This window comes from Stenella coeruleoalba, assembly GCF_951394435.1.
Source record: "Stenella coeruleoalba genome assembly, chromosome: 13".
Classification (NCBI taxonomy): Eukaryota; Metazoa; Chordata; class Mammalia; order Artiodactyla; family Delphinidae; genus Stenella; species Stenella coeruleoalba.
This window is the reverse complement of record NC_137159.1, coordinates 11,808,162-11,835,297: the sequence shown is the minus strand read 5'-3', so window position 1 is coordinate 11,835,297 and position 27,136 is coordinate 11,808,162. Positions and strand designations below refer to the sequence as shown.

At 45.1% G+C, this 27,136-nt stretch overlaps 1 protein-coding gene across 1 annotated transcript in view; it reads right to left on the bottom strand.

Moving 5' to 3' along the window:
• Window positions 1-448: 448 nt before the first annotated feature.
• Window positions 449-27,136, bottom strand: part of MERTK (MER proto-oncogene, tyrosine kinase) — a 111,436-nt gene continuing 84,748 nt past the window's right edge. The window contains exons 11-19 of the mRNA XM_079941382.1: window positions 26,941-27,026; window positions 25,110-25,205; window positions 24,307-24,387; window positions 19,201-19,293; window positions 17,550-17,668; window positions 11,144-11,253; window positions 8,985-9,144; window positions 8,176-8,312; window positions 449-1,527 (exon numbers count right to left, since the gene is read on the bottom strand). Coding sequence (XP_079797508.1) covers window positions 1,014-1,527; window positions 8,176-8,312; window positions 8,985-9,144; window positions 11,144-11,253; window positions 17,550-17,668; window positions 19,201-19,293; window positions 24,307-24,387; window positions 25,110-25,205; window positions 26,941-27,026 — 1,396 coding nt within the window. The 3' untranslated portion in view covers window positions 449-1,013. The remainder of the gene's footprint in view (window positions 1,528-8,175; window positions 8,313-8,984; window positions 9,145-11,143; window positions 11,254-17,549; window positions 17,669-19,200; window positions 19,294-24,306; window positions 24,388-25,109; window positions 25,206-26,940; window positions 27,027-27,136) is intronic.

The following is a 27,136-nucleotide window of genomic DNA, read 5'->3' as shown; positions in this document are numbered from 1 at the left end:
GACGTGAACTCAGGGGTCCTAAGCTCTGAGCTTGTTCCCTGTCCACTGCCCGCGTCTCCCTCCTACGAGTCTCGCCTTCCCACAGAAAAGTGCTTAACTTCTTGGACCCTCTTCTAGAATTTTTTTCTTTTTTTTGGCCATGCCACGTGGCATGCAGGATCTTAGTTCCCTGATCAGGGATTGAACCTGTGCCTCCTGCAGTGGAAGGGCAGAGTCCTAACCACTAGACCACCAGGGAAGTCCCTTCTACGATTTACTTGAAATCTTTCCACTCAGATTGTATTTTTCAACCCTCTAATATTTTGTTTTGTTCTTCATCTTTGGGCTCTCTGGAGTGGTTCTTCCATATCTTTAAAAAAAACAATGTCAAGTGGTCAGAGCAATTGCATCGAGGGCCCCGCATCAAGGGAATTCCTTTGCAAAGGCACGGAGGCAGCCAGTGGCCATGTCTTTCCAAGTCTCAAGTAAGTACCACGCATCTTTCCTCATTCATATTTTATTAGGAAGCCAGATCGGAGAATTCATCAGTTATAAAACTTTAAATATGAAATGAATCTCTCTTATCAAAGAGATGATTCAGGTGGGAATACCAGATTTTTCTTAAGAGCAGAAGCAAAGGCAAATATGGCATTTTATTTTACAAATATTTAATAGTCATGAAAAAGGAAAAGAACTTTAAAAAAACAACTTTGTGCCAACGTGAACATCCAGGAACTGCTGTGGAGATGGGGCTGTTAGAGCTTAAATGTTAAGATCATCCAGAAAAGTGACATAAGTCATCTTTTATTAAAATAGAATATCTTTGTCTCTTTCCACCATATACATATAGATATTTTCTCTTTAAATAAATATATGTTACGTATTCTAAACGATGACTTACTTGACAACATTCACGTGGTGCTTTTGGGCCAGGGCATTGACTTGGTAAGGAAGACATACACCAAAAACATCGAGTGTATGTGGGTTCTCGTATGGAGGAATTTCCAGGATTTGGGAATGTGTCTCAGCTCTCCTCACATGAGGACTTCTGAGTCTTCTGAGGAGTCGTTGGCAAATAAGAGTTCATCTGACGCTGGGCTCCCCAAGGGCAGCGTGCTGGACTGGGACCAGGAGACCCCATTCCTTACCAGCCTGTCCTCCAGTAAAACACCGTTCCTTCCCGCCGTCCCCGTCGCCGGGGCAGCAGGAGCCTGCTCTTCCCAGCCCTCGCTGACCCCGTTCAGGATGTACCTTCCCTCGTGAGGTCTGTTGTCATGGATTTCTGCGGTGACCACGCTGACGGTGGCGCCGGGTGTGCAAGAAGCAATGACCAAGTCGGGATGGATGTTCACGTCCAGCTGAGCAAGTGCCGAGCCCTCGGCCGGGCCCTCGCAGCTCCCCGGAAACTGTGTGTTGACGTAAATGATGTCGGCTTCGTTCTGAACTTCAGGCAGGCTTTCCAAGAGCTTTTCTAGCTGCAGCCTCAGCATTGAAAACGTGGGGCGGTCCAAGGGCTCAGCTCTCCAGCAAGAGTGCATGACTTCATACCTAGAAGCAAAGAAGAGTGTTATCTCCTGGCTCAGCACGTGCAATCCGCCCCTGCTTCTCCCACTCAGGTGGGAGTGGAGGGGCTGGGGGGAGGGGGAGGGGAGCGGGGGTCCTGGGAGCAGACAGGTGTCAGCGCCAGCTCCACACTCACCATCATTCCAGGCCTTGGGAGGCTCGAGGCATGAAATCGAGAGGGGGGCCGGCGTGGGCAGGTGTGTGAAGAATAAGGGCAGTGCTGTGACAGTGGCAGGTGAGCCCTGGGCTGGGACAGCCCCTGATTTGAAGCGGCCGCAGCTTCGTGGCGCGTGTAGGGCTGCTGAACCTTGGCCACCTGATGCTGCCCCGTGAAGGAGAAACGCTCGGGGGCCCCTGCTCTTCTCCGTGACTTCGACCTCCTCCAGTAAAAGTAATAACCGCTGACCTGTCATCGGCATTTACTATCCGACAGCCGTCGTGTAAGGTACTTTTAGAGACCAGCCTGCTTGGCAGCACGAGCCCACACTCAGGTACTGTGATCCCCATTTTACAGAGGAGGATCCTGAGAGCGTGATGCTTGGCCCCAGGACGAGGGTGAAGCTGTGACCCACATCAAAGAGTGTCTGACGCCAGAGCCCATGTTCTTAACCACGGAGCAGCCCTGCTTGCCATGGGTCAGACCCTGACGGGTTTAGGTTCTACCCTGTGGCCAAGGGGGAACCACAGAAAGATTGTGCTTCGGTGCGTTCCCACGACCAGATGATAATGTTAGGAAAGTTGCTTTGGATGTCACCCAAAGGATGTATTAGGATCCTGGGGGTGATGAGAAGAACAAGTCAGGAGACAGAGGAGCCTGCACTCCCCTGTAAGAAACAGGGACCCGCTCGTTCACGTACATATACTGTGGATGTCACTGCGCCAAAGTTCCCACAAGTGTCACCACCCCCAGGCCCCGCCAAGCCCTGGACCTCTATGGTCTGACAGTACTAGCAGACCCCGTTTTATTGCACTTCGTTTTATCACACTCCAAAGATACTGCGTTTTTTTTTTTTTTTTTTACCAGTTGAAGGTTTGTGGCAACTCTGCATCGAGCAAGTCTATTGGTGTCATTTTCCCAGGAGCATTTGCTCACTTGGGGTCTCTGTATCACAGTCTGGGAATTCTGACAATATTTCCAACGTTTTCCATTATTGTTATGTTTGTTAGGGTGACCTGTGATCTTTGATGTTACTATGATAATATTTTTGAGGTGCCGCACACCGTGTCCACGTAAGACAGCAGATTCAATCAAAGGACGTCGTGCGCGTTCTGACGGCTCCACCGACCGGCCATCCTCTGCCTCTCTCCTTCTGCTCGGGCCTTTCTATTCCCTGAGACACAACGCCGGTGAAATGACGCCAGTTAATAACCCTAGAATGGCTTCTAAGCGTTCAACTGAAAGGAAGGGTCACAGGCCTCTCACTTTAAGGAAGCTAGAAATGATTAAACTTAGTGAGGAAGGCGTGTCAAAAGCTGAGACAGCCCGAAAGCTAGGCCTCTTGTGCCGAACAGCCCAGGTGTGGATGCAAAGGAAAAGTTCTTGAAGGAAATTAAAGGTGCTACCCCAGCGAACACATGAGTGATGAGAAAGCAAAACGGCCTTATTGCTGATGCGGAGAGTCTGAGACCAGCCACAACATTCTCTTAAGCCAAAGCCCAATCCAAAGCAAGGCCCTACGCAGTGGTTGAGAGTCCGCCTGCCAATGCAGGGGACGCGGGTTCGTGCCCCGGTCCGGGAGGACCCCACATGCCGCGGAGCGGCTGGGCCCGTGAGTCACGGCTGCTGAGCCTGCGCGTCCGGAGCCTGTGCTCCGCAACGGGAGAGGCCACAGCAGGGAGAGGCCCGCGTACCGCAAAAAAAAAAAACAAAACCAAAAAAAAAAAACCAAAGCAAGGCCCTAACTCTCTTCAGTTCTATGAAGGCTGAGAGAGGTGAGGGAGCTGCAGAAGAGAAGTGTGAAGCTAGTAGAGGTTGGTCCATGAGGTTTCAGGAAAGAAGCCGTCTCCATAACAAAAGGACAAGGTGCTGGTGTAGAAGCAAGTTATCCAGAAGATCTAGTTAAGATCATTAATGAAGGTGGCTACACTAAACAGCAGATTTCCAATGCTGACAAAACGGCCTTATATTGGAAGAAGATGCCACCTAGGACTTTCACAGCCAGAGAGGAGAAATCAATGCCTTGTCTCAACGCTTCAAAGGACAGGCTGACTCTCTTGTTTGGGACTAACGCAGTTAGCAGGTGACTTTAAGTTGAAGCCAGTGCTCATTTACCATTCCAAAAGTCCCAGGGCCCTTGAGAATTATGCTAAACCTACTCTTCCTGTGCTCTATAAAGGGACCAACAAAGCCTGGATGACAGCACACCTGTTTACAACATGGTTTAATGAATATTTTCAGCCCACTGTTGGGACCTCCTGCTCAGAAAAATGGATTCCTTTCAAAATATTCCTGCTCATTGACAATGTACCTGGTCACCCGAGAGCTCTGATGGAGATGTATAATGAGATGAGTGTTGTTTTCATGACTGCTAACACGACATCATACTGTAGCCCAGGGATCAAGGAGTAATTTAGATTTTCCCATCTTATTATTTAAGAAATATATTTTGTAAAGCTAGAGTTGCCATGGATAAGAGTTTCCTCTGATGAATCTGAACAAAGTAAATTGAAAACCTTCTTCAAAAGATTCACCATTCTAGATGCCGTTAAGAACATCTGTGATTCATGGCAAGAGGTCAAAATATCAACATACACAGGAGTTTGAAAGAAGTTGATTCCAACCCTCATGGATGACTTCGAGGGGTTCAAGGCTTCACTAGAAGAAGTAACTGCAGATGTGGGGGGAAGAGCAAGGGAACCAGAATTAGAAGTGGAGCCTGAAGATGCGACTGAACTGCTGCAATTTTAACCTGTGGTTTTTTTTTTTGGCTACACGGAGCAGCTTGCGGGATCTTAGTTTTCCAACCAGGGATCAACCTGGGCCCTTGGCAGTGAAAGTGTGCAGTCCTAACTACTGGACCGCCAGGGAATTCCCTGAATTGCTGCAATTTTATGAATTTTAATGGATAAGGAGTTGCTTCTCATGGATGAGCAAAGAAAGTGGTTTCCTGAGATGGAATCTACTCCTGGTGCAGATGCTGTGAAGATTGTTGAAATGACAATAAAGGATTTAGAATATTACATAAACCGAGTTAATAAAGCAGCAGCAGGGTTTGAGAGGATTGACTCCAAGTCTGAACGAAGTTCTCCTGGGGGTAAAATGCTATCAGACAGCATCGTGTGCTACAGAGAAATCGTTCATGAAAGGAAGAGTCGATCGATGCAGCAAACTTTGCTGTTGTCTTATTTTAAGAAATTGCCACGATGACCCCAGCCTTCAGCAGCCACCGCCCTGATCAGTCAGCGGCCACCAACATCGAGGCAAGACCCTCCACCAGCAAAAGGATTATGACTTGCTGAAGGCTCCGATGACGGTTAGCATTTTTTAGCAATAAAGTGTTTCTTTAAAAAAAAATTTATTTATTCGGCTGCGCCAGGTCTTAGCTGTGGCAGGCGAACTCTTAGCTGTGGCATGCGGGATCCAGTTCCCTGACCAGGGATCGAACCTGGGCCTCCTGCCTTGGGAGCACAGAGCCTAAGCCACTGGACCACCAGGGAAGTCCCCACGGAGTGTTTTTAAAATTAAGGTATGTACACCATTTTCTAGACATAATGCTATTGCACACTTAACAGACGACAGTATGGTAATCATAACTTTTATATGCACTGGGAAACCAAAAGATTCCTGTGACTCACTCTACTGCAGTGCTCTGGAGCTGAACCCGCAGTATCTGGGAGGCGCGCTTGTACTGGGGGAAGGAATGGAGGGGAGGGGGACCCTGAAAGACACCTGCTGGCTGTGGGGACCCAGTGGGATAAGAAAGAACAAGGTGGCCTCTGTGTGTCACCCTGGAGACGAGGAGACCGAGGGCCGGTGCCACGAACCACAGTGGCTGCAGCTGGGAGGCTGTGAGTTTGGCCGAGGAAAGGTACCCCGGAGGTGATGGGCGCACCGCCCAGAGCGGCCTCTTGGGTGATGGGGACCTGGTCATCCAGAGGTGGGGGTGATGCCGTAAGAAGAGGTGGCCCTCAGCGGGCAGGACCGGGGAGCGGGGCTCCAAGCACACCCTGTTATTTCCATTGCTGTATTTCTCAGGGTTGACTGTAAAATGACCTAGGGGCAACCAAACACAGGAGTCAACTCATCTCCACTAAGGTGAGACAGCAAACAGAGGTGCTCCGAAATATCTGCCTCAGTTTTAAAAGAAAAGACCCCAGATATGGAAATGCAGAGAGCTCTCTGTCCTTCGCCAGTATCCAGACTCAGAGGGGACCTGGGGAGCAGGCTTGGCTCACCAGAGCCTCTGCGAGCCCGCGGTGTGAGGAACCAGCCTGGGGGTGGGGACCGCGGAGCCGCTGCTTCCTCCGGCTTTTCCCCAGCCTCCCTCCCCCAGCCGCAGGGCATTGCTGACACTGCAGCTCTTTCACCTAAAAAAACACCTCTCAAAAACCGACTCAGCATTCCCTCGTCATGGCTCTACACGCAGCATCTAAAACCACAACGTGACACAGCTTAGACCTTGCTAAGACTCCAGATAATCAACTTCCCCTGGAGCACCGAAGAAGCCAAGAAAGAAACAGCCACAAAAGTCTCCATTCAGTATTGTTTGACAGAAATGGCTTCCTCATTTGCAGAAGCAAACGTTTCATTCATGTGGCCCTTTCAGAAAGGACCGTGAAGCCTCAGATCTAATTGAATTAGGATTTTATGATGTTTCTTTTAAAGGGCTTATGATTTCTGTGTCTGTTCTAAATGTTATAGATTTACAACCATAATCACCACTACCACTACCACACCCCCCAAGCACTGTGAGGCTCTGATCAAAAAAAACTTTCCTTCTGTTTGGCCACGGTGGATCTGGGAGGCCCATGTGCAAACTGACCGGGGTCTCCTCACCGGTACGAGGAAGCAGGGTCGGAGTGTGAGTGTGGGTGCGCGTGTGTGGAGTCCTGCACAGGCCCACCTGCCCGAGCAGCGCGGCCCGGCGTTCCACGGCGGAGCCCACGCAGGCCCACGGTCCTGAAATGTTCTTGCTAAACATGGTGAGAATACCCCTCTCCAAGCCCATGACCCCTGTTACGTTGGGGACAGACTCATCATTAGGAAGGTTCAGATCACCAAGCTAGAGGCAGTGCCACAAGAAATGAGTTTTTAAAAAGTCGGCAAGGTGTTTGGGAGGGGATCGAGTTGTAAAGGTGCTATTAATCACGGGCACCACATGTGACACTTAGCGTGCGTGCTTCCTGCAGGCTGAGAACTCCACACACTTCTTTGTTAACCCTCCAGATACCTCTGCAGAATACGTGACTACACTTTTTTGGTGGCAGATCACGTGGCATGGAGTGGTCAAGTCAGCTGCAGTGGCCACAAACGTGGCTAGTTAGGAGGCAGAGCCTGGCCTCTCTGACTCCAAGTCCCAGGCCTCTCCCCGTACTGTCCACCCCGAAGAGAGAGGGGCCTGTTGGGATGGAAAGGGCACTGTCGTCCTGCACGCTGGGAGCTCGGGGGCGTCTCACGCCGGCTGAGTGTACAGTCTCCCTGGGATGGTTTTTTTTTTTTAACAATATTATTATTATTATTTTTATAAATTTATTTATTCATTTAGTTATTTTTGGCTGCGTTGGGTCTTTGTTGCGGTACGTGGGCTTCTCATTGCGGTGGCTTCTCTTGCTGTGGAGCATGGGCTCTAGGGGCATGGGCTTCAGTAGTTGTGGCTCACTGGCTCAGTAGTTGTGGCTCGTGAGCTCTAGAGTGCAGGCTCAGTAGTTGTGGCACACGGGCTTAGTTGCTCCACAGCATGTGGGATCTTCCTGGACCAGGGCTCGAACCCGTGTCCCCTGCATTGGCAGGCGGATTCTTAACCACTGCACCACCAGGGAAGTCCATCCCTGGGATAGTTTTAAAACATATACATTTCTGGGCCTGCTCTGTACCAAGAGAATCACAGTCTCCAGGCACAGGGCTGAGGAATCACATTCTTAGAATCTCCCCTAAGCAATTCTGAGGACCAGCCTGAAAGCAAAGCCACTGGCTCAGATTTCTAAATTTCCTGATTCAAGATATTCCTGTGATTGGTTTGTTTAAGATGTTGAATGAAAAGAGAAGCATGACTGCTTCAAAAGAGGGCAGAGAATTATCCAAGTACCTCACGCATTGTAAAGTCGGCCTATTTATCTATAGGATATATAGTCATCCCTCGGTGTCCATGACAGATGGGTTCCCAAAGCCCCAGCGGATACCAAGATCTGCAGACCCCTTACAGTCAGTTGGCCCCCCCGTATCTGTGGGTTCTGCATCCGCCCGTACAGAGGGCCGACTGTATTTCCTAGAGGGGCTTACAGAACTTCAGAACACGTGCGGGCTCACTGGAGATGTGCACACACCGCTTCCCACACCAGGAGAGGCTCCTGTGCCGGACATCTGCGTGTGTCATCTTCTGCCCACACCCGCCTGGCTGAGTGTCCCCACCCACTATGGCTGTGTGTCCCCCAGGTCTTTGCACGGTGCCCCGAGATGAAGAGCAGCTGACTCACAGTTCATCCAAGCAGTCCTCTGGCTGTTTCAGCCTGTGGCCGTGCAGAAGGTAGTCATATATTTCGTGGTTCTGGACTCCGGGATAGGGGGTCATTCCTCGTGTGGCTATTTCCCACATGGTCACGCCAAATGCCCACTGAGGACAAAGTGACAACGTCAGGATGCAAGTCTTTTCAGAAAGGCTGAATGGACCTTTTCATCGGGAAAGGTCATTTCCTTAGAGCCCCGGCAGTCACGCACAAAGCTCACAATTATGTTTGAGATACGCCGCTCTCCCAAAACGGCAATAACGTGGGGTCGGAACGTCACAGTTCCCCATTTTTACTAAAGCTGTTTGGGAAATGAGACAAAGGCAGATCTAGCCTTGTGTCACATCAGTGCTCTGTTTAATGTTCTGTTCCTACCGTTGTCGGCAAGAGTTTTCTTTTCCTGATCTCTGGTTAAGGGTATCCATACACAGTACCTTTTATACAGCACCCTAGTCCCAAACAGCCATGGGATGAATTCATTTAATTTAATGTGAATATGAAATATCTTAGTTGCAGACAATGCATCACTATACTGTAGCAGAGGAAAGTGGAGATGAATTAAGGGCCTTTGCCATCCTCTGAATGTCAGGCTACTTCATCAGAATCTAATGTTCCGCCTGAATTAAAGCATCTAGCGATAAACAGAGAAGTGTGAGCTGCCCCAGTCCTCAGTTGATCAAAGAGTAAGATGTCCTGCATCACCAGCTTAAGCCATCTCTTTCAGCAGGGCTTCATCTTTGCAATGCGGGGCCCCGAATCAAAACTCTGTACGTACGTACCACGTCACTTTTACTGGTGTATACTCGGTCCGCGAGACTCTCTATGGCGATCCATTTCACAGGCATCTTAGCGATGCGGCCCTGGCGGTAGTAGTCGCCACTGTAAATCTTCTTAGAGAGGCCGAAGTCCGCGACGCAGACGGTCATGTCGTCTCGCAACCTACAGAGAGAGACAGAGTGAGCTCACGTCCTCAGCGACCTCAGAGGCAAAGCCTGAAATCACAGGTCTGCACCTGATGCAGCTGAAAACATTCACGACGAGTAACCAAAAGATAGAGACCCCACAGCCTGGGAGGGTCCTGCTTTGGGACCAATGGCAGAGCAAGTGAGGGGGAACCAGATGAGTTATAACTTTCTACCCTTCTGGTCTGTGTGGGAATCTGGACCAACCAGGGCACCTGGGCACAGAGGATGGAACCATCTGGAGGAACAGAGGGGCACGGGAGTAGAAAGATAAGCAGCTCCAAGCCAGGGCCCCCTCGTGGACTCATCTAGAGCCCAGTAGCCTTCCTGCCTGACGTCTGGAAGCAGCACTGGCTCCATAGATTAAACCACCTGACAGATTGGGGGAGGTGGGGAAGCACGTGCTGTGCGCGGGGGACACTGGACTTCCTGCTAAGACGGTGCCAGGTGGTACCTGAGGAATTAACTGGAAAATTAAAGGAATACAATTGCATTTACAGCCCAAGCAGTTAAAATTGATCTTAGACAAGAAGGAGAGGAGGAGGGGGAGGAATGAGTGGTCTGGACGTAGGGCGACTACCTTGTCCCTGTTTGCCTGACGCTAACATTTAAAACTAAAAGTCCCACATCCTGGGAAATCCCTCAATGCTGGACAAACCGGACAGCTGGTCACGCTACCTCGTGGGAAAACCATGAAAGAAATGTTAAGGGGAAGAAGAGGTTTTCATGATTCTCCCTCCATGGTAGACAAATTATTTAAATAAAAAACAAAACCAAGGGCTTCCCTGCTGGCGCAGTGGTTGAGAGTCCACCTGCCGATGCAGGGGACGCGGGTTCGTGCCCCGGTCTGGGAAGATCCCACATGCCGCGGAGTGGCTGGGCCCGTGAGCCATGGCCACTGAGGCTGTGCGTCCAGAGCCTGTGCTCCGCAACGGGAGAGGCCACAGCAGTGAGAGGCCTGCGTACCGCAAAAAAAACAAAAAACAAAACAAAAAAAATCAAAACCAAGACCCTTCTGGTTTTCAAAAATGAGGTGAAAGTGACAGAGGGCCGGGGGGCAGGGTTGGTTTGGAGGAGGCAGGGGACAGGCTCCACTGTCACATCTCCAACAAAGAAAAACGAGTAACAGCAATACATTTAAGGAACACTCTCTCTTCTTGCAATAGTGAATTTCCAATCAAGAAATAGTTATTGTTTTTGAAGATTTACAGCAGATAATGGCTGTTGAAGCAGACTGAAGAGATGGGGAAGGTGAAATTCGAAGTTCTTGCTTAAGCCCTTGTCTCTCTGCTGCAAAAGGAAAGCTATGGTGTAGTCAGGACAAAACTACTTCACAACGCAGTATCATGAAAACTCAGGGACAAAACCATTATGATTTTCACACTGTCTTCATGATCAGCTGACTTATATGTAACTCTGGATCCAAACAAGCTGATGGCAGTTGGGGAGGATCCCAGAGTTCACACCTAGTGCTCCTAGCTGAGTGAGAGTGTGAAAATAAAGAAGTAGTCACACATAAACACACGACTATATAGAAAATAGATAACTAATAAGGACCTACTATATGGCACAGGGAACTCTACTCAGTACTCTGTAATGGTCTATATGGGAAAAGAATCTAGAAAGGAGTGGATATATGTATATGTATAACTGATCACTTTGCTGTACACCTGAAACTAACACAACATTGTAAATCAACTATACTCCAATAAAAATTAAAAAAAAAAAAAAAAAGGAAGTCCCAGGGGAGTTTTGGAGGCCAGCCAGACTCTTAGTGGCAGAGGTAGTGAAAACCCTCAAGCAAACACCCAGTCATGTGTCAGGGCGGTAGAAACCCCAACTCCAGAGCCTGCCCCACTGTCACCTCCCAAGCCTAATCTTCCTCCATACTTTAACATCAACAGGCCACCCCACAGGCCCACAAATATCTACCACCATGAGGTCCAACCCACTCCAGGATGGGCCAGGGCTCTTACATGCAGTTTCGAGCAGCTAAATCTCGATGAAGAAAGTTCCTGTTGCTCAGATACTCCATTCCCTGGGCAATGTCCACCATGAACTTCAATAGTGTCTGCACAGGAATATGCTAGGGGGTGGAAGACACAAGGAGACAGATTATTATTATTATTATTATTTTTCTGGCCACACCATGTGGCTTGCAGGATCTTAGTTCCCTGACTAGGGAATGAACCCGGGCCCTGGCAGTGAAAGCGCAGAGTCCTAACCACTGGACCGCCAGGGGATTCCTGAGAGACTATTATTATTATTATTTTTGATAAATTTATTTATTTATTTATTTATGGCTGCGTTGGGTCTTGGTTGCTGTGCCCGGGCTTTCTCTAGTTGCAGCGAGCAGGGGCTACTCTTTGTTACGGTGCGTGGGCTTCTTATTGCAGTGGCTTCTCTTGTTGTGGAGCACAGGCTCTAGGCACGCAGGCTTCAGTAGTTGTGGCACGCAGGCTTCAGTAGTTGTGGTTCGTGGGCTCTAGAGCGCAGGCTCAGCAGTTGTGGAGCACAGGCTTAGCTGCTCTGAGGCATGTGGGATCTTCCCAGACCAGGGCCCGAACATGTGTCCGCTGCGTGGGCAGGCAGATTCCTAAGCACTGCGCCACCAGGAAAGTCCAGGATTATATTTTCAAAGGAAACCAAGTTACTTCCATTTGAGGGGGTGAAATGATGGCTTTATGACTGAGAAGCGTGGCCATGAAACAAGTGAATTTCCATATCACTAATGTCACAAATAAGGTTTTAAAAATGAATGAAAAACAAACAAAACCCAACAAACCCTAAAACTTCTTGGTAAGTATCACGTTTTCTTCTCCTCGTCTTTAAACGTATTAAAAAAATTAATATATAACTTTAATGCAATTCCAAAGATACCGCCAACAATTTATTTTGTGTATGTGGCCAGTTAATAACATTCTTTTCACAAGTTATGAGCTCAAATGCGATCCTTGTGTCCTTCTGAGTGGCAGTGGGACAAAGAGGGGAAAAGAAGGGGGGTCTGGCCTCAGTGGGGGAGGATCTAATGCTTTGACAGCAAAAAGCCCATGGAGAAGGAGCTGTTCCCAATTATGCACCCACATCTGGTATCATTTTATTTTGAAATGTTTCAAAGGAGGCTTTTTTTCTTCTGGACAGAAAGTAGGATGGTCTTTACCCCTTACCATGGGACCAAAGTACCACAAGTAAGTATTCGGGAATTTTCATTTTTGTTTCTCTAGGGCCTTCCTGTAAGTTTTAACAGCCTAATGTTTTTGTTCTACGTGGTAAAAATCAAACCAGACTGTGTGTTAGAAAACCTGCCGTGTTGGGACTGATTACGAGGATGATGACTAATGAAGACTTCTGTGTAGTAATTCAATGTTTTAGTGCAGTCAGAGCCCTGAAGAAAAGGGTTCACAAAGTTCCTAGAAATCATAAATGGGTCCACCCGTGATATATTCTTCCCCAAAGCATTGGATTTCTGGTTTATTCTATATGGCACATGAGTCTTCTAAAGTGGTACTCGTGAAAACACTGAATTTTTTTTTTTTATTTTAATTGGGCTGTGCTGGGTCTTAGCTGTGGCATGCAGGCTCTTAGCTGAGGCACGCGGGATCTAGTTCCCTGACCAAGGATCGAACCCAGGCCCCCTGATTTGGGAGCATGGAGTCTTCACCACTGGACCACCACAGAAGTCCTGACACTGAATTGTTAATGATTTATATTTCTCAACTAAGACACGTGTCAGTCACAGACTGTATATGTAACAAAAATGCTTTATCCTTTACCCTTACATAATGGAGTTGTTTAAAAAAATGTAAGTAAATCAGGCATGAAAGCCTTACGCCTCTGCTCTCTATATGTGGGGCATTTGATTTTCTGGATGCTAATTTCCAGGAAAGGACTTGGGCGCTAAGAAATATCCAATCTGCTGACATTCATGAAAGTATAATGAATATCCGGTGCTATTCGTTTGTGTTAGTTTTTTCCAAGCAGAACTATGTTAATCTTGCAGGCTGTGACCAAAGGTCATTTAAAAGATCATTGTGTGGTAAAACTAATAAATGAGGTCAATAAGGTCGCAGGATACTAGATTGACATGCAAAACTCCACTGCATTTCTACACACTAACAATGAACTGTCTGAAAATGAAATTAAGAAAACAACATCTGCAAAAGAATCCACAACAAAATACTTAGGAATAAATTTAACAGAAGAAGTGCAAAACTTATACTCTGAGAACTACAAAAGCAAAGAATTAAATTAGTTTCTAAATAAATGGAAAGGTACCCAGTGTTCATGGATTGGAAGAGCAGGCATGCTATTCACACAGAGGACAGAATGGCACCCAGGTCCTGCTGAAGAAGCACACTTATATGACTGAGACCTAGTCTTGGGCCACTCTAGCAAGACCAGAGGTATTTATTGCCAAGGAACTGACTGATAAGGCAGTAGAGATTTGAATAAAAGCTTGATTTTCTAGTTTGTCTATGACGCATTTTGTGACTTTCAGCTTTACATGTGGCTACAAAGTGTCAAAATATGAAAACACATTCCTTTTAAAAACATTCCTTTAAAATTTTTATAAAACCTGGGAGTTTCCATCATTGGAGATCTACTTGATATTTTTGCAAATCGAAACTATTCATTAGTCAGTAAAATGCTGTGTACTTGTTTCCTTGTTATTCTGTTCAAAAGAACATAAGATGACAGCAGTACTTTTGGCAGACACAAACTGATTCTATAATTTATACAGAAGGGCAACAAAACTAGAATAGCAAAAACAACTCTGAAAAAGCAGGATAAATTTGGAGGAATCACATTACCTCATTTTAAGACAATAAAGCTACAGTAATCTCAATGGTGTGATAGGGGCGAAGGATGGCGCATAGCTAAACGGAACAGAACAGAGAACTCAGAAATAGACCCACACGTGTACAACTGATTTTTCACAAAGGTGCAAAAGCAATTAGTGGATTAAGGATAGTCTTTTCACAAATGATGCTGGTCATCTATATGCAAAAAAAGCAACAAACTAAATTTCACACCTTATACAAAAATTAATTCAAAATGGGTCACAGACTTAAACGTAACATGTAAACCCACGAATTTTTAGAAGAAAACACAGAAGAAAATCTTTTTTATCTGGAGTTAGGCAAAGAGTTCTTAGAAATGACAGTGAAGGTATGATCCATTAAAAGAAAAAACTGATGAACTATATACTTCATCAAAATTAAACTTTTTTTGCTCATGTTAAGAGAATACAAAGCCAAGCTACAAACTGGAAGAAAAGTCTTTGCAAATCACATATCCAACAGAGGAACTGTAGCTAAAGAACTCTCAAAACTCAACAAGAAAACCAACAACCCAATTAAAAAATAAACAAAAGACTTTAACAGACACTCACCAAAGAGGATATAAAGATGGTAAATAAACACAAGATGCTCAACATCATTAATCATTAGGGAAATGCAAATAAATTTCATGATAAGCTATCACTATACACCTATCAGAGCAGCTAAAAACAAAACAAAACAAAAAGCTACAGATAATACCAAGTGCTAACAAGAACGCAGAGCAACTGAATTTCTCATACCTTCCTGGTGGAAATGTAAAATGGTACAGCCATTCTGGAAAGTAGTTTAGCAGTTTACTATAAAGATAAACACACATTTTCCATGTGACCTAGCATCCCATTCATGGGTATTTAGCCTAGAGAAATGAAAAGTTATGTTCACTCAAAAACCTGTATGTGAATTTTTATAGCAACTCAAAACTGTCATAGGTCCTTCAATAGGCCAATGGAAAAAGCAAACTGTGACACAGCCATACAATAGAAGCCTTCACAGCAATAAAAAGAGCAATGAACTACTGATACATGCAACTTGGATGGCTCCCAAAGGCGTAATACTGAGTGAAGGAGGCCAGTCTCAAAGAATTACAAACTATATAATTCCATTTATATGGCATTCTCTAAAAGACAAACTGTAGCGATGGAGAACAGATCAGTGGTTGCCAGGGGTTAGCCACGTGGGCAAGGTGTAACTATAAAGGGGTAAGTAGAAGGAGGAGGAGTTTTTGGTGATGGAACTGCTCTGTATCCTGATTGTAACGGTAGTATATGAATCTATACATGCATTATAATTTATATAACTATAAACTGAAAAGGGAAAAAAGTCATTTTTTTCTGTATGATAATTTAAAAAAAAATTTTTTTTTAAAGCAGAGGTCTTCTTAGAAGCCCATATGATTTAAATTTATTTATTTATTTATTTAGGCTGTGTTGGGTCTTGGTTTCTGTGCGAGGGCTTTCTCTACTTGTGGCAAGCAGGGGCCACTCTTCATCGCGGTGCGCAGGCCTCTCACTATCGCGGCCTCTCTTGTTGCAGAGCACAGGCTCCAGACGTGCAGGGTCAGTAGTTGTGGCTCACGGGCCCAGCTGCTCCGCAGCATGTGGGATCTTCCCGGACCAGGGCTCGAACCTGTGTCCCCTGCATTGGCAGGCAGATTCTCAACCACGGCGCCACCAGGGAAGCCCTTAAAGTATTTTTATAAAGGATATAAATGGCCTATTTCTCTTCTACAAAGATTCAAGAAAGACATCCAATCTGAGGCTCACTACACTTGCACAGGGGTCCAAAAAAGGGAGGAGAGTTAAGCTTCACAAGACGGATGATTGCTGGTCATCAAACAAACCTGTGTATTTTTATTTTTTTTACTACAGAAATCACTCTTGTGAAATATGAAATCCCCCCCTGCAAATTATTAGAAAAATCATACAATATACCAGGAAATTAAATGTAGGCAAAATCACTCATCAACATGAAGTGAAATCCATTCAAGGGGATGCTATGCAGCCATTCACAGACATCTGTCTGGAGGCTGCCCTATCGGGCAGGGGCACCCATGGGATAGGGCAGAGAAGAACTAAAGGCATGGGGTCTGCAGCCAGTTCTGCCTCCACCACTGCTGCTTCATGCCTCAGTTTCCTCACCTGAGATTCTATTCGTAACTACTTATTATGGTGGCGGTGCCACTGATATATGTGAAACACAGGCTGGCCTCTGCCAAACATTTGAGAGACGTTAGCCCCTGTTGCTGGCCTACAGACAGATGTGTACATACTGAGCCCCTGCCTGTGAAACACACAGATGTGGAATAAACGGTTGCGACGTGAACGTCCAAGGATGCCAGTGTTGGGAATTATGGGTAATATTTTCTTCTTCTCCAGGCTTCTTAGCATGTTACTGTCTGTTTCTTGGGGGACAGGGAAGAGAAGGAAAGCACTCAGCCATGCTGAGTCCCCTACTTTGGATTAGGCCCTTCACTTCTTTGGAGGAGCCCCAGTGACTTTGTAATTGCTCTGTGATGTGGCTACAATTTCCTGTCTCTGGTTAGTATTTGTGCTGGTGAAAGACTTAAAGAAGCCATGAACAAAACAGGTGTGAGCACAGGACCATGGGGGTAGCTAAAAAAAGGAAGGGGCTCACTTTCCCATTTAGGTCCCTTACGCCGTCCGTGGAAAGAACAGAACAAGTACAAGAAAAAGGAAAGCAAAAATCTCCTGGCCTGTTCAAAACACACAGGCATAAACTACCAACAGGGGCAGCCAGACACAGGGAGGAAGGTTCTAGAAAATGTTCCCCCTAAATTGGGTCTCAAGTTTTATGTTTTTTTCAGCTGCCTCACCATATTATAAATAAATGGCCGTTCCTACAGGTTCGCCTGTCTCTTGGGATGAGGACCTTCCCCATGAAGCTCCCCAGGCACCATCTTATTACTACTATCTCATCACGACTCTTTCCACCACCTGTGACCGATGGGCGAGGTGTTTCAGTCTAAGAGCTCGTTTCCATTTGGTGTCTCTGCTCTGTGGGGCTTCAGGGCAGGGTTTGCCCTGTGGGGTCAGTGTTCCTCTCAGGGGCACCTTGGAAGGCAGGCAGGCTGGCCCACCAATTCCCAACACACTTTCTGATTCTGAGGACAGAGCGGCTCGGGATAAAGAGAAACGTGGACCCCCTCAGGGTCTCTGAAAAACAACTCAATGCCACTTCTCCCTGAAAACTGAGATGGCTCCGGCATTCAGGAATTTCAGAGTGAACAATCTAAAAAGAGGAGACTTTCAAGGAAAGAGACCACCCTGACAGCAAGAGGGGCGCCCTCTGCTCCACTCCCAGCCTGCTTCTCCCTCACATAAAACAGGAGTAATGAAATCTATGGGCAGGCCGGTTATGAGGACCACATTTCAACCCCCAGGGTGCACAGTGAGCACGGAACAGAGGCCAATGTCCCCTCCTTCCCTCCTTCATTTTCTAGGTTAGATGCTGGTGTTGTCCAGGCCCTGTCACGGGAGCCCCAAGCACTGTTCAGAGGCCACGCAACTGGGTGATTAATTACCTTTGGTCCTGTCTCCAATCGGGAATAGAGTAAATAGGTGTGCAGATCACCGTATTTCATGAAGGGTAAAATTACCATGGGCCTGGGGATGCCTTGAGGGCTAATTTCTATACACACACCTGGAATTAAAAACAGAGTAAGTTACAAAGAGCCCTTGTTACCAGTGACCAGAAAAAGCACTGCAGGAGCGCTGGCCAAATTGAAAACATGTGCTCTCAAGTTAGCGGTTAAAAAAACAAAACAAAACCAAACCCTCACAACCCACACGCTGTATTCTAGAATAGGGAACACACACTGGGTCCACTTCTTGGTATTTCTTTTTCTTTCAGACTAGTGCCAATCTTCGCATGAAAGCTCTCAAAAATTAATCGATACCAAGTACAGCCATCTATAAACCCACGGCGTTTCTGTTATACTGAGTCTAAGTGAGGGGTAGTGACTGCAGCAGAATTCAAGGGCAAACTAGTTTCATGTGATGGTTCAATACTTAAGCGTATGAAGAAGTCCCCTGCAACCGAATGCTTAAAACTATTGGAAGAATTCTGAGGGCCAATAGGTGAAATTCACATCTCTAAATGTTAACACATACATGGGGGGAAAAAAACATCATTTGTCATGGATGCTAGAATCAGAGCCTGTCTGTCACCTGAGATCAAGCTTACAATGCTCTTGCACATGGTGGCACAATTACAAAGCACCACTGTTCTCAGAGTCCGCCGAAGTCAATAGTTACAAAGGAGCAACAGTAGTTTCTTTGACATAACATCGTCTCCAAACATTAGTTTTCCCATCTCTCTGCAGTGTCCATCATAATAAACCTTTGAGAGTTCCCCAAAGAATTCAGCATTTATCAAGTCACAGGACAGCAAAAAAAAAAAAAAGTCAGCAGAATATTCAATTATTTTTAAGTCGCTCTTCCCTCCTGGAATAGTATCACACAGCAACCACTTGATATGGGCTCTCCATTTTGTGTTTTTTAGCAAACAGTGCCACAAAACCAAATTCTGCCCATTAAATCACTGACTCAAATCACTTGAATCGAGTGCCATGAAATTGTCAGTGCAGATCCCGAGAAATCAGTACTTGAAATATGTCAATAAATTGTTTCTCAAAGATGAGCCATGGAATTTGTCTACTTTTACAGCTTTACTCCACTAGCTTTTGGTTCACGGGTAAACTCAATCAATACAAATTATAGCATAACCAGCTTTCATGTGTTGTAACTGGGGTGACCGGGGGCTGTTTTAATCCACAATCACCTAGAACTCTGTGGACACTGAACAGTCCTGAGCCCACTGATGTCCAGGAAAATGCAGGCCTATTTTTACGACCAGCCTCAGAAAATATAACCATGAGAAGTCTTTTGGGTGAAAACGCCCTTATTTTTATTTTATTTTATTTTATTTTTTGCCACACTGTGCGGCTTGCAGGATCTTAGTTCCCTGACCAGGGATTGAACTCGGGCCCCCTGCAGTGGAAGCACCCAGTCCTAACCACTGGACCGCCAGGGAAGTCCTGAAAAACCCGATGTTATAAATAGCTTCGGAGTTACACAAGGTGTAAAATTTATCTGCCCCAGAGATGTTTCCTGTGGCCCAGAGCGGATCAGCTGAGCCCCTCTGGCCACCCAGTCCTATGTTTCTCTGAGTACCTAGGAGTCGGATGACATTTGGGTGGTTGAAGTCTTTCATGCACGCAGCCTCACTGAGAAACTCCTCAATCTCTCGCTGCGAAAAGTTGTCCACTAAAAGAAAAGACAGAAAATGTTAGGCACGAGTTATTTACTCAGAGAAGGGGAGGGGGCAATAGCAATTTTGTTCTTTAAAAGTAACATCAGGCAAAGGCAAAATGATAGCAACAGTAAACAGATGAGTGATTGTCAGAGACTGGTGGGGGGAGGGATGAATAGACGGCATATGGGGGTTTTAGGAAGCTGAAACTTCTGTATGACCCTGGAATGGTGGACACAGGGCATTATGTACTTGTCAAAACCCACAGAACATACAACACAAGGGGAACCCTAATGTAACCTATGAGTTTCAGTTAATAATGTATCACTACGGGTTCATCAATTATAAAAAATGTACCATACCCATGCAAGATGTTAACAGGGGAGACTGTGTGAGGGGAGGGGGCATATGGGAACCCTCTACTTTCTGCCCAATTTTTTTTTTTTTTTTTCAGCTGAGCTGCAAGGCATACGGGATCTTAGTTCCTTGGCCAGGGGTCAAACCCATGCCCCCTGCACTGGAAGCCCCGAGTCTTAATTACTGGACTGCCAGGGAAGTCCCTGCCCAATTTTTCTATAAACCTAAAACTGCTCTAAAATGAAAGCATATTAGTTTAAAAAAACTAAAAGCAAATCCAACTGATCTGTGGCAATGATTTTTGCCTTCAAAAAAGAAAGAACACATGCTTCTCTCTCTCACCACGTTTCTTGCAAGTCTGGTTGCCCAATCACGCTTTGTGAACTAGATACACTTTCATACCAAGTTTTTGCAATTAAGCCAATTTAAGAGAAACATTTAAAATTCTATATTATGGTAAGTGAAATAAGTCAGTCACATGAGGACAAATCCTGTATGATTCCGCTTTTATGAGGTATTTAGAGAAGTCAAATTCACAGAGACAGAAAGTAGAACGGTGGTTGCCAGAAGGAGGGGGCACGGGGGATGGAGGGTTGTTGTTTAATGGGTACGGAGCTACGGTTTTGCAAGGCGAAAAAGTCCTGGAGATGCATGGTGGTGATGGTTGCACAACAGTGTGAATGTACTGAATGTCCCTGAACTGCACACTTAAAAATGGTTAGGATGGTATAGCTTATGTTATGTGTATTCCACCACAGTTAAAATCAAACACAGAGCCAAGCGTGCCTTAGGGAATCTGCTTTAACATGGGGGAAGTGTTGATTGAAATTACATGTAAGAGCATGGAGTACAGCGTCTGTACCTCCTATGGGCTTAAGATATATTAACCTTCCTATCAAAGCAAATTTAAGCAAAAAAATTCTATAGACCTGCAAGATGTCTGCCAACTTTGCCCCAAACAACCAGGTGAAGTGGGCAACCCCCTCCCCCAGGGTCTAACCCCTCCAGGCAAATGTAGATGAGCCTGGGATTCAGAGGCCAGAGACTGGGCTTTTAATCTTTGATAATTAGCATGGATGCAATTCACATACAAGTTACTCTAACTAAGTTAAAGGATTGCAGAGCCAAGGCCAGAGAGGAAACAGGTTCCAGGCCCAGCTCCTTTTACTAGGGCCCCTAAACTTTCTACTCGGTGAATTGGGATAACTGATGGAAGGAGCCTTCCTAGGGACACACTGGGGGGTTAACAGAAAAATGAGAGAGGCAGGAAGGATGCTGACTGTGGCTTGATACCCAGACTCGGTTCCACATGGGTTCAGCTCTAGTAAGTACTCTAACTTCGGGTTTTCTCAGTCTATGGAGGAGATGACCCACACCTACTTCCTAGTTGTACTGATTTCCTGCTCCTGCTGTACTGATGAAATGTGGGAATAACTGCAGTGCCCTCTGGCACACAGTAAGAATTACATGAGTATTGGCCATTATTATGTATATAGAAAGCTTCCGTCTGACTTACTGGTTATTAGGGTTACTTTTTATATTTAAATTAAAACTTCAGCCTCCAATTCTGGTTAAGAAGTCTCAGTACATGCTTATAATCTATCTGATGCTTTAATGCCCAATAAACAGTGGATTTAAATTTTAGGAAGAAACCAATTTTACTTTACCCCTTGATCAAAAATAATATTGAATATATCCAAGGGGTAAATGAGGAGGCAATATTAAGAGCATTAACAAACACAGCACCAAATAATTTTCCTCTGTATGAATGGTGAGGACAACTCAGGTGAATGGTGTACGATCATGGTCAATTTCATGGGTGCCCAGCTGGACACCTGAAGAACCGAACTTAGACATTCATGTGTCTCCAGGCCCTGGAGATGCTTTCTGGAGAAGGGCATGGGGGGACCCGTTACCATGTTCCGCCATTGCAGTCTGGTCAATCTATGGTGAGGAAAACTCCGGCCCAACCCTCCTTCTTTCTAGCTATTTGATTTGGACAAGTCACCACCTTTCTGAGCCTTCGTTTCCTTGTCTAGATGGACATGGGCACAGACTCTGAAAGGGCTCTAACTGGCATCTGCCACTATTTTGGTCAACACTGTAATTCATTCTCCTCCATGCTGCAACCAAAGTGAACTTTCTAGAATGTAATAATATGCTCTTGTCCTCATGTGCTTAAGACTCTTAATAGCACTTTACTACTTGTGGGATGCAAACAGATTCTGTGTGATGACTTCTCAGGCCCCTCCTGACCCAGATGTAAGCACTCTTCCCAGCTCCCCTGGAAACTGCAGTTTATGATCATAGCTCTCGATATGCCTTTAACCAAAGAATATTTCTCCTCTCTCTGGGAATCTTACCTTCCAGGCAGTCCACAGCTTCCTGCAGACCATACAACCACCCTCAAGTGAGGAAGTGAACCCACCAAGCTAAACCACACCAACCCCTGGGGTCAGATGCTGCTACCAGCTCAGTCCTGCCTTGGAAATTCATGCTTTACTTTGGAATCATTATCTCTACTAAATGATGAGAGAGGGGGAGGGAGAGAGTAAAAATAACCAATGTTATTGCCTTGAGTGTGCTGGGGCTCAGGGTGGGCCACCCCAAAATATGTCACGATGGCATATTGATTACTTTGAATTACAGTTACTTAGGAAATGGCCAGTGCAAGGGGGACACTCTGACACTAACACTCCTTTCTGTCTTCCTGAAAGCAGGAAATAACTCTCTCATGTGAAGGATGAAGGACACCCTTATCGCCAGAGAGAGGGAATTCTGGCTGAAGAAGCCTGTATAAACAAAACTTGTTAGTTCTTTCTTTCTTTCTTTTTTAACATCTTTATTGGAGTATAATTGCTTTACAATGGTGTGTTAGTTTCTGCTTTATAACAAAGTGAGTTAGCTACACATATACGTATATCCCCATATCTCCTCCCTCTTGAGCCTCCCTCCCACCCTCCCTTTCCCACCCCTCTAGGTGGTCACAAAGCCCTGAGCTGATCTCCCTGGGCTATGCAGCTGCTTCCCACTAGCTGTCTATTTTACATTTGGTAGTGTATATATGCCCATGCCACTCTCTCACTTCATCCCAGCTTACCCTTCCCCCTCCCCGTGTCCTCAAGTCCACTCTCTACGTCTGCGTCTTTATTCCTGTCCTGCCCCTAGGTTCTTCAGAACCATTTTTTTTTCTTAGATTCCATATATATGTGTTAGCATACGGTATTTGTTTTTCTCTTTCTGACTTACTTCACTCTGTATGACAGACTCTAGGTCCATCCACCTCACTAGAAATAACTCAGTTTTGTTTCTTTTTACGGCTGAGTAATATTCCATTGTATATATGTGCCTCATCTTCTTCATCCATTCATCTGTCGATGGACACTTAGGTTGCTTCCATGTCCTGGCTATTGTAAACAGAGCTGCAATGAACACTGTGGTACATGACTCTTTTTGAATTATGGTTTTCTCAGGGTATATGCCCAGTAGTGGGATTGCTGGGTCGTATGGTAGTTCTATTTTCAGTTTTTTAAGGAACCTCCATACTGTTCTCCATAGTGGCTGTATCAATTTACATTCCCACCAACAGTGCAAGAGGGTTCCCTTTTCTCCACACCTTCTCCCTTGTTAGTTCTTTAAATTGACTACCCCAAGCCCAAACTTTGAGCTTTGCTTTGATTCTTCATTTACTGAGCACCTAAACCCCACATTTCTTTGTCCTGTCAATTCCTCACAAATTTACTATTTCTTTGTCTAAAACATATAAAAGCTGCCTCTTTGGCCACTTCGTAGGTCCCATTTCTATGACATTTCCTGCACATGAATTAAAACTTATTTCTTTTTCTCCTGTTAATCTGTCTTGTGTCAATTTTATTAGGCCAGCCACAAGAACTTAAAAGGGGTGGAGGGGGAAATTTCCCCCTCCCTGACAAGTGTAAAGAGTATATAATATTCTGAATCACTTTGCTGTACATCTGAAACATTGTAAACCAACTATACTTCAATAATAAATAAATACATAAACAAATACATAAATAAATAAAACCAAACATTAAAAAAAAAAAGAGGGCTTCCCTGGTGGCGCAGTGGTTGAGAGTCTGCCTGCCGATGCAGGGGACATGGGTTCGAGCCCTGGTCTGGGAAGATCCCACATGCCACGGAGCAACTGGGCCCGTGAGCCACAGTTACTGAGCCTGCGCGTCTGGAGCCTGTGCTCCACAACGAGAGAGGCCGCGATAGTGAGAGGCCCATGTACCGCGATGAAGAGTGGCCCCCGCTTGCCACAACTAGAGAAAGCCCTCGCACAGAAACAAAGACCCAACACAGCCATAAATAAATACGTAAATAAATTAAAAAAAAAAAAAAAAGCACCATCAGAGCTTCAGACCCCTCCCCCAAACAGACAAGCCCTGAATTAGTGTTTCCTCATGTTCAGTTTGAAAAAAAAAAAAAATATATATATATATATATATAAAAAATGCAGGTATGAAGAGCTCATTACAGTAACTTTCCATCTGTGACCTTAACAGTGCTCTGGATGGCCTTCTGACCCATTGGTGACCGAGACCATGACACATGAACTCCATCATTCATCACTGGCCTGATGAAGCACCGGATACTGAAGCAGCTGCCCACCCCTAGAAGAATGGGTTTCATCAGGGTTAACTCACACTTCATGGTTTTCACGGCCACCTTCTGAGAGGTCCCATCCTGCTGATTAAGATTTCCTTCCATGACAGACCCAAACTCTCCTGTGAAGTAAAACAACACCTATATTGACCTTGTGCAAAATCTCTCTTGCCCACAGAAATGCAATAGCACCGTAGCTGCTGTTTTCACGTGGCTCCATTGTGACCCCAGCACAGCAGCCGGGCAGAGCTGGCCAGGTCACCCACACTGGTAAACCCAGGGCACAGGCCATGCCCTAGCCTCCTGCTTGTCACCAGCTTGGTTGGCTCAGACTTAGCTCAGCTCATCACTTTATTAAGCATCATAACTGATTCAAGAAACTTACAAGACAACATGGAAATTGTTACTGACGTGCATCAAGTACAAACTCTTAATACCATTATCATTTATCCTAAGACCATTCTGACAAATATGTATTTTCACCTCTGTTCCTATTTAATTAGGAAGGTGACAAGAATAGTAAACTTAAGAACTAGAGGAATAAATTGAAAGTATATAGGAAGCCGACCCATGAATTGCATTGCATTTTAATGAAGAGAGGAAATGAATATTTTTCGAGAGCCTACTGTGTTTGTTAGGCTCTGCAGAGGCCTTTTTCATAGGCCAAATCTGAGTTTCAAAAATCGCTATTTCCTTCGTCATTTTAAAAGTTATAAGATAGAACTATTTGTATTATAACTTCAAGTCACAAAAATGGTATTTTATTTAATAAATATATATTTTTGAAAATGACTGTGAACTGTTTACCTTCTTACTCATATTTTAAAAGAATGAAACTGCTTACCTTCACCCAGAATTTTTCCAAGAATTAGAAGGTTCCTGTCAATCACGACATCCTCTAGTTTATTTTGCAGTTCCTCACTGACTCCCAAGCTATGTACTATAAAAGGAGTCACAGAACATACATGACCTGTCAGTATGCTTCCTTTCATCTGAATATAATTAAAATTGTATATAAAGTCCTATAAAAAAGTTAAACATTTTTCTCATTTTATATCCGTAGCTCTCCCCCCAAAACGCCAGTAGTAAAATATCACACTTAATCGTACTTAGTGATTAAACTGAGTCAAATGAATGTTCCAGGGCAAAATTAATCCTGCAGGATTATAAAAATCAGAACCGTATTTCTCTTCCCGTTGGGTGGTAGCAGCAGCTGGCAATCTGATGCATGCAGGGGACCTCTGCCCTTGACTCTAAAGGAGTGAGGAAGCTAAGTCGATATTCTTTCTTTTCTTTTTTTTTTAATTTTTAAGTATTATTTATAAATTTATTTGGCCGCGCTGGGTCTTAGTTGCAGTACGCGGGATCTTAGTTGCCGCATGAGGGGTCTTCGTTGCGTCACGCGGGATCTAGTTCCCTGACCGGGGATCAAACCCGGGCCCCCTGCATTGAGAGCTCGGAGTCTTAACCACTGGACCACCAGGGCAGTCCCCAGTCAATATTCTTTCTAGTGGAGCATTTACTAGTATACCCCTAAGTGTGGGATACAAAAAAAGTCATCAGGACACCTCCCCTGCCCTCCCATGCCAGGGAACATGGCACAGAATCCACAGGAAACATGTGGAGAACAAGGTACAGTTGGTTTTACATATGGTATATAGAACCTCATTATAATGACATAGAAAGCGCTAAAGTGAATACTTGGTGGGGGACTGAAGGTTAAGATTTTCTATGAGGCGTAGATATGCAGCACAGACAACCAGTGTTATCAATAAAGGCTGTTAACCAGGAGAGGGAGACCAATTCAATAGCCACTGGGCAAATGATTCAGTTTGTGCCATAGTTAGGGAACGAGCAAGACTTAGAAAGAAAAAAAATGTGGTAATTACAAAGGACACATTAGCTTTTAGTGAAAAAATTTTACCCAAATAGTGCTTCAATCAAGGAAAGAAACTGGTCTAAATGACAGATTTTTTTAAATGCAAGAATAGACATCTAAAAGGCAAAACTTCTAGATTAGAGAAGTAATAACATCCTACATCAAATGAGTTTTTGTTTCATAGTAACCTGTCTTCCATCATCCTTATATTTATTTGTTGTTGTTTGTTTTGTTTTTTGGCAAACATCCTGAAGCTTGAATTTGATAATATTCACACACTTCCAACACTGTTTCTGAAATTATTCAAGAACACAGCTATCTGTCTTTCCCATTCTTTGAAACTAAAAGAGTTCCCGCTCTGATTCAGCAAAGCTCAAACCATAACTGTCACAAAGCATGCTAGCAAATTGTTCCCTGACTTGGTTGTCAGGAAAAAACAGGAAATGAGCTCAAGATTATGACAGTTGCTTTGCTGTTTCCTTTAAATCCCTCTGCCCACATCTTCTCCTCTCACCCTGAGAGTTCCTTCTTCCCTCCATGTTTCATGGCATCGGGAGTCCTTAACCCCGGTCACTTCACCGTGGGTCCAGCTCCAGATTTCCAGGAAACTGGCCAGTAGGGAAGCCCAGGGCCATGTCTGACTCTCTACTTGTTGGTTTCCAGAGACATTTTGCATATTAAAGATAAGACATTCTTCGACTCCTTTGGCTTTTGTTAGAAATCTATCAATTTGTGGTTTTCTTTGCTCTCAACCATTTTAACTTTTGCCAAAACAGAGAAATGAGAGTCAACTTACAGGTGAGTTCAATGGCTCGCCGACAGAAGGACTTCTTTGCTATGTAACTGACAACCAATTCTGAATCCTCCTCTGTGAAGGCGCTCCTGGGTGAATGAGAACAGACATCTCACACAAGCAGCAGAAGGCTACCCAGGCTGGGGCTGGTTCCACAAGATGCTACTAAGCTTCTGACTGTTAAAAGGGCTCTTCTAGT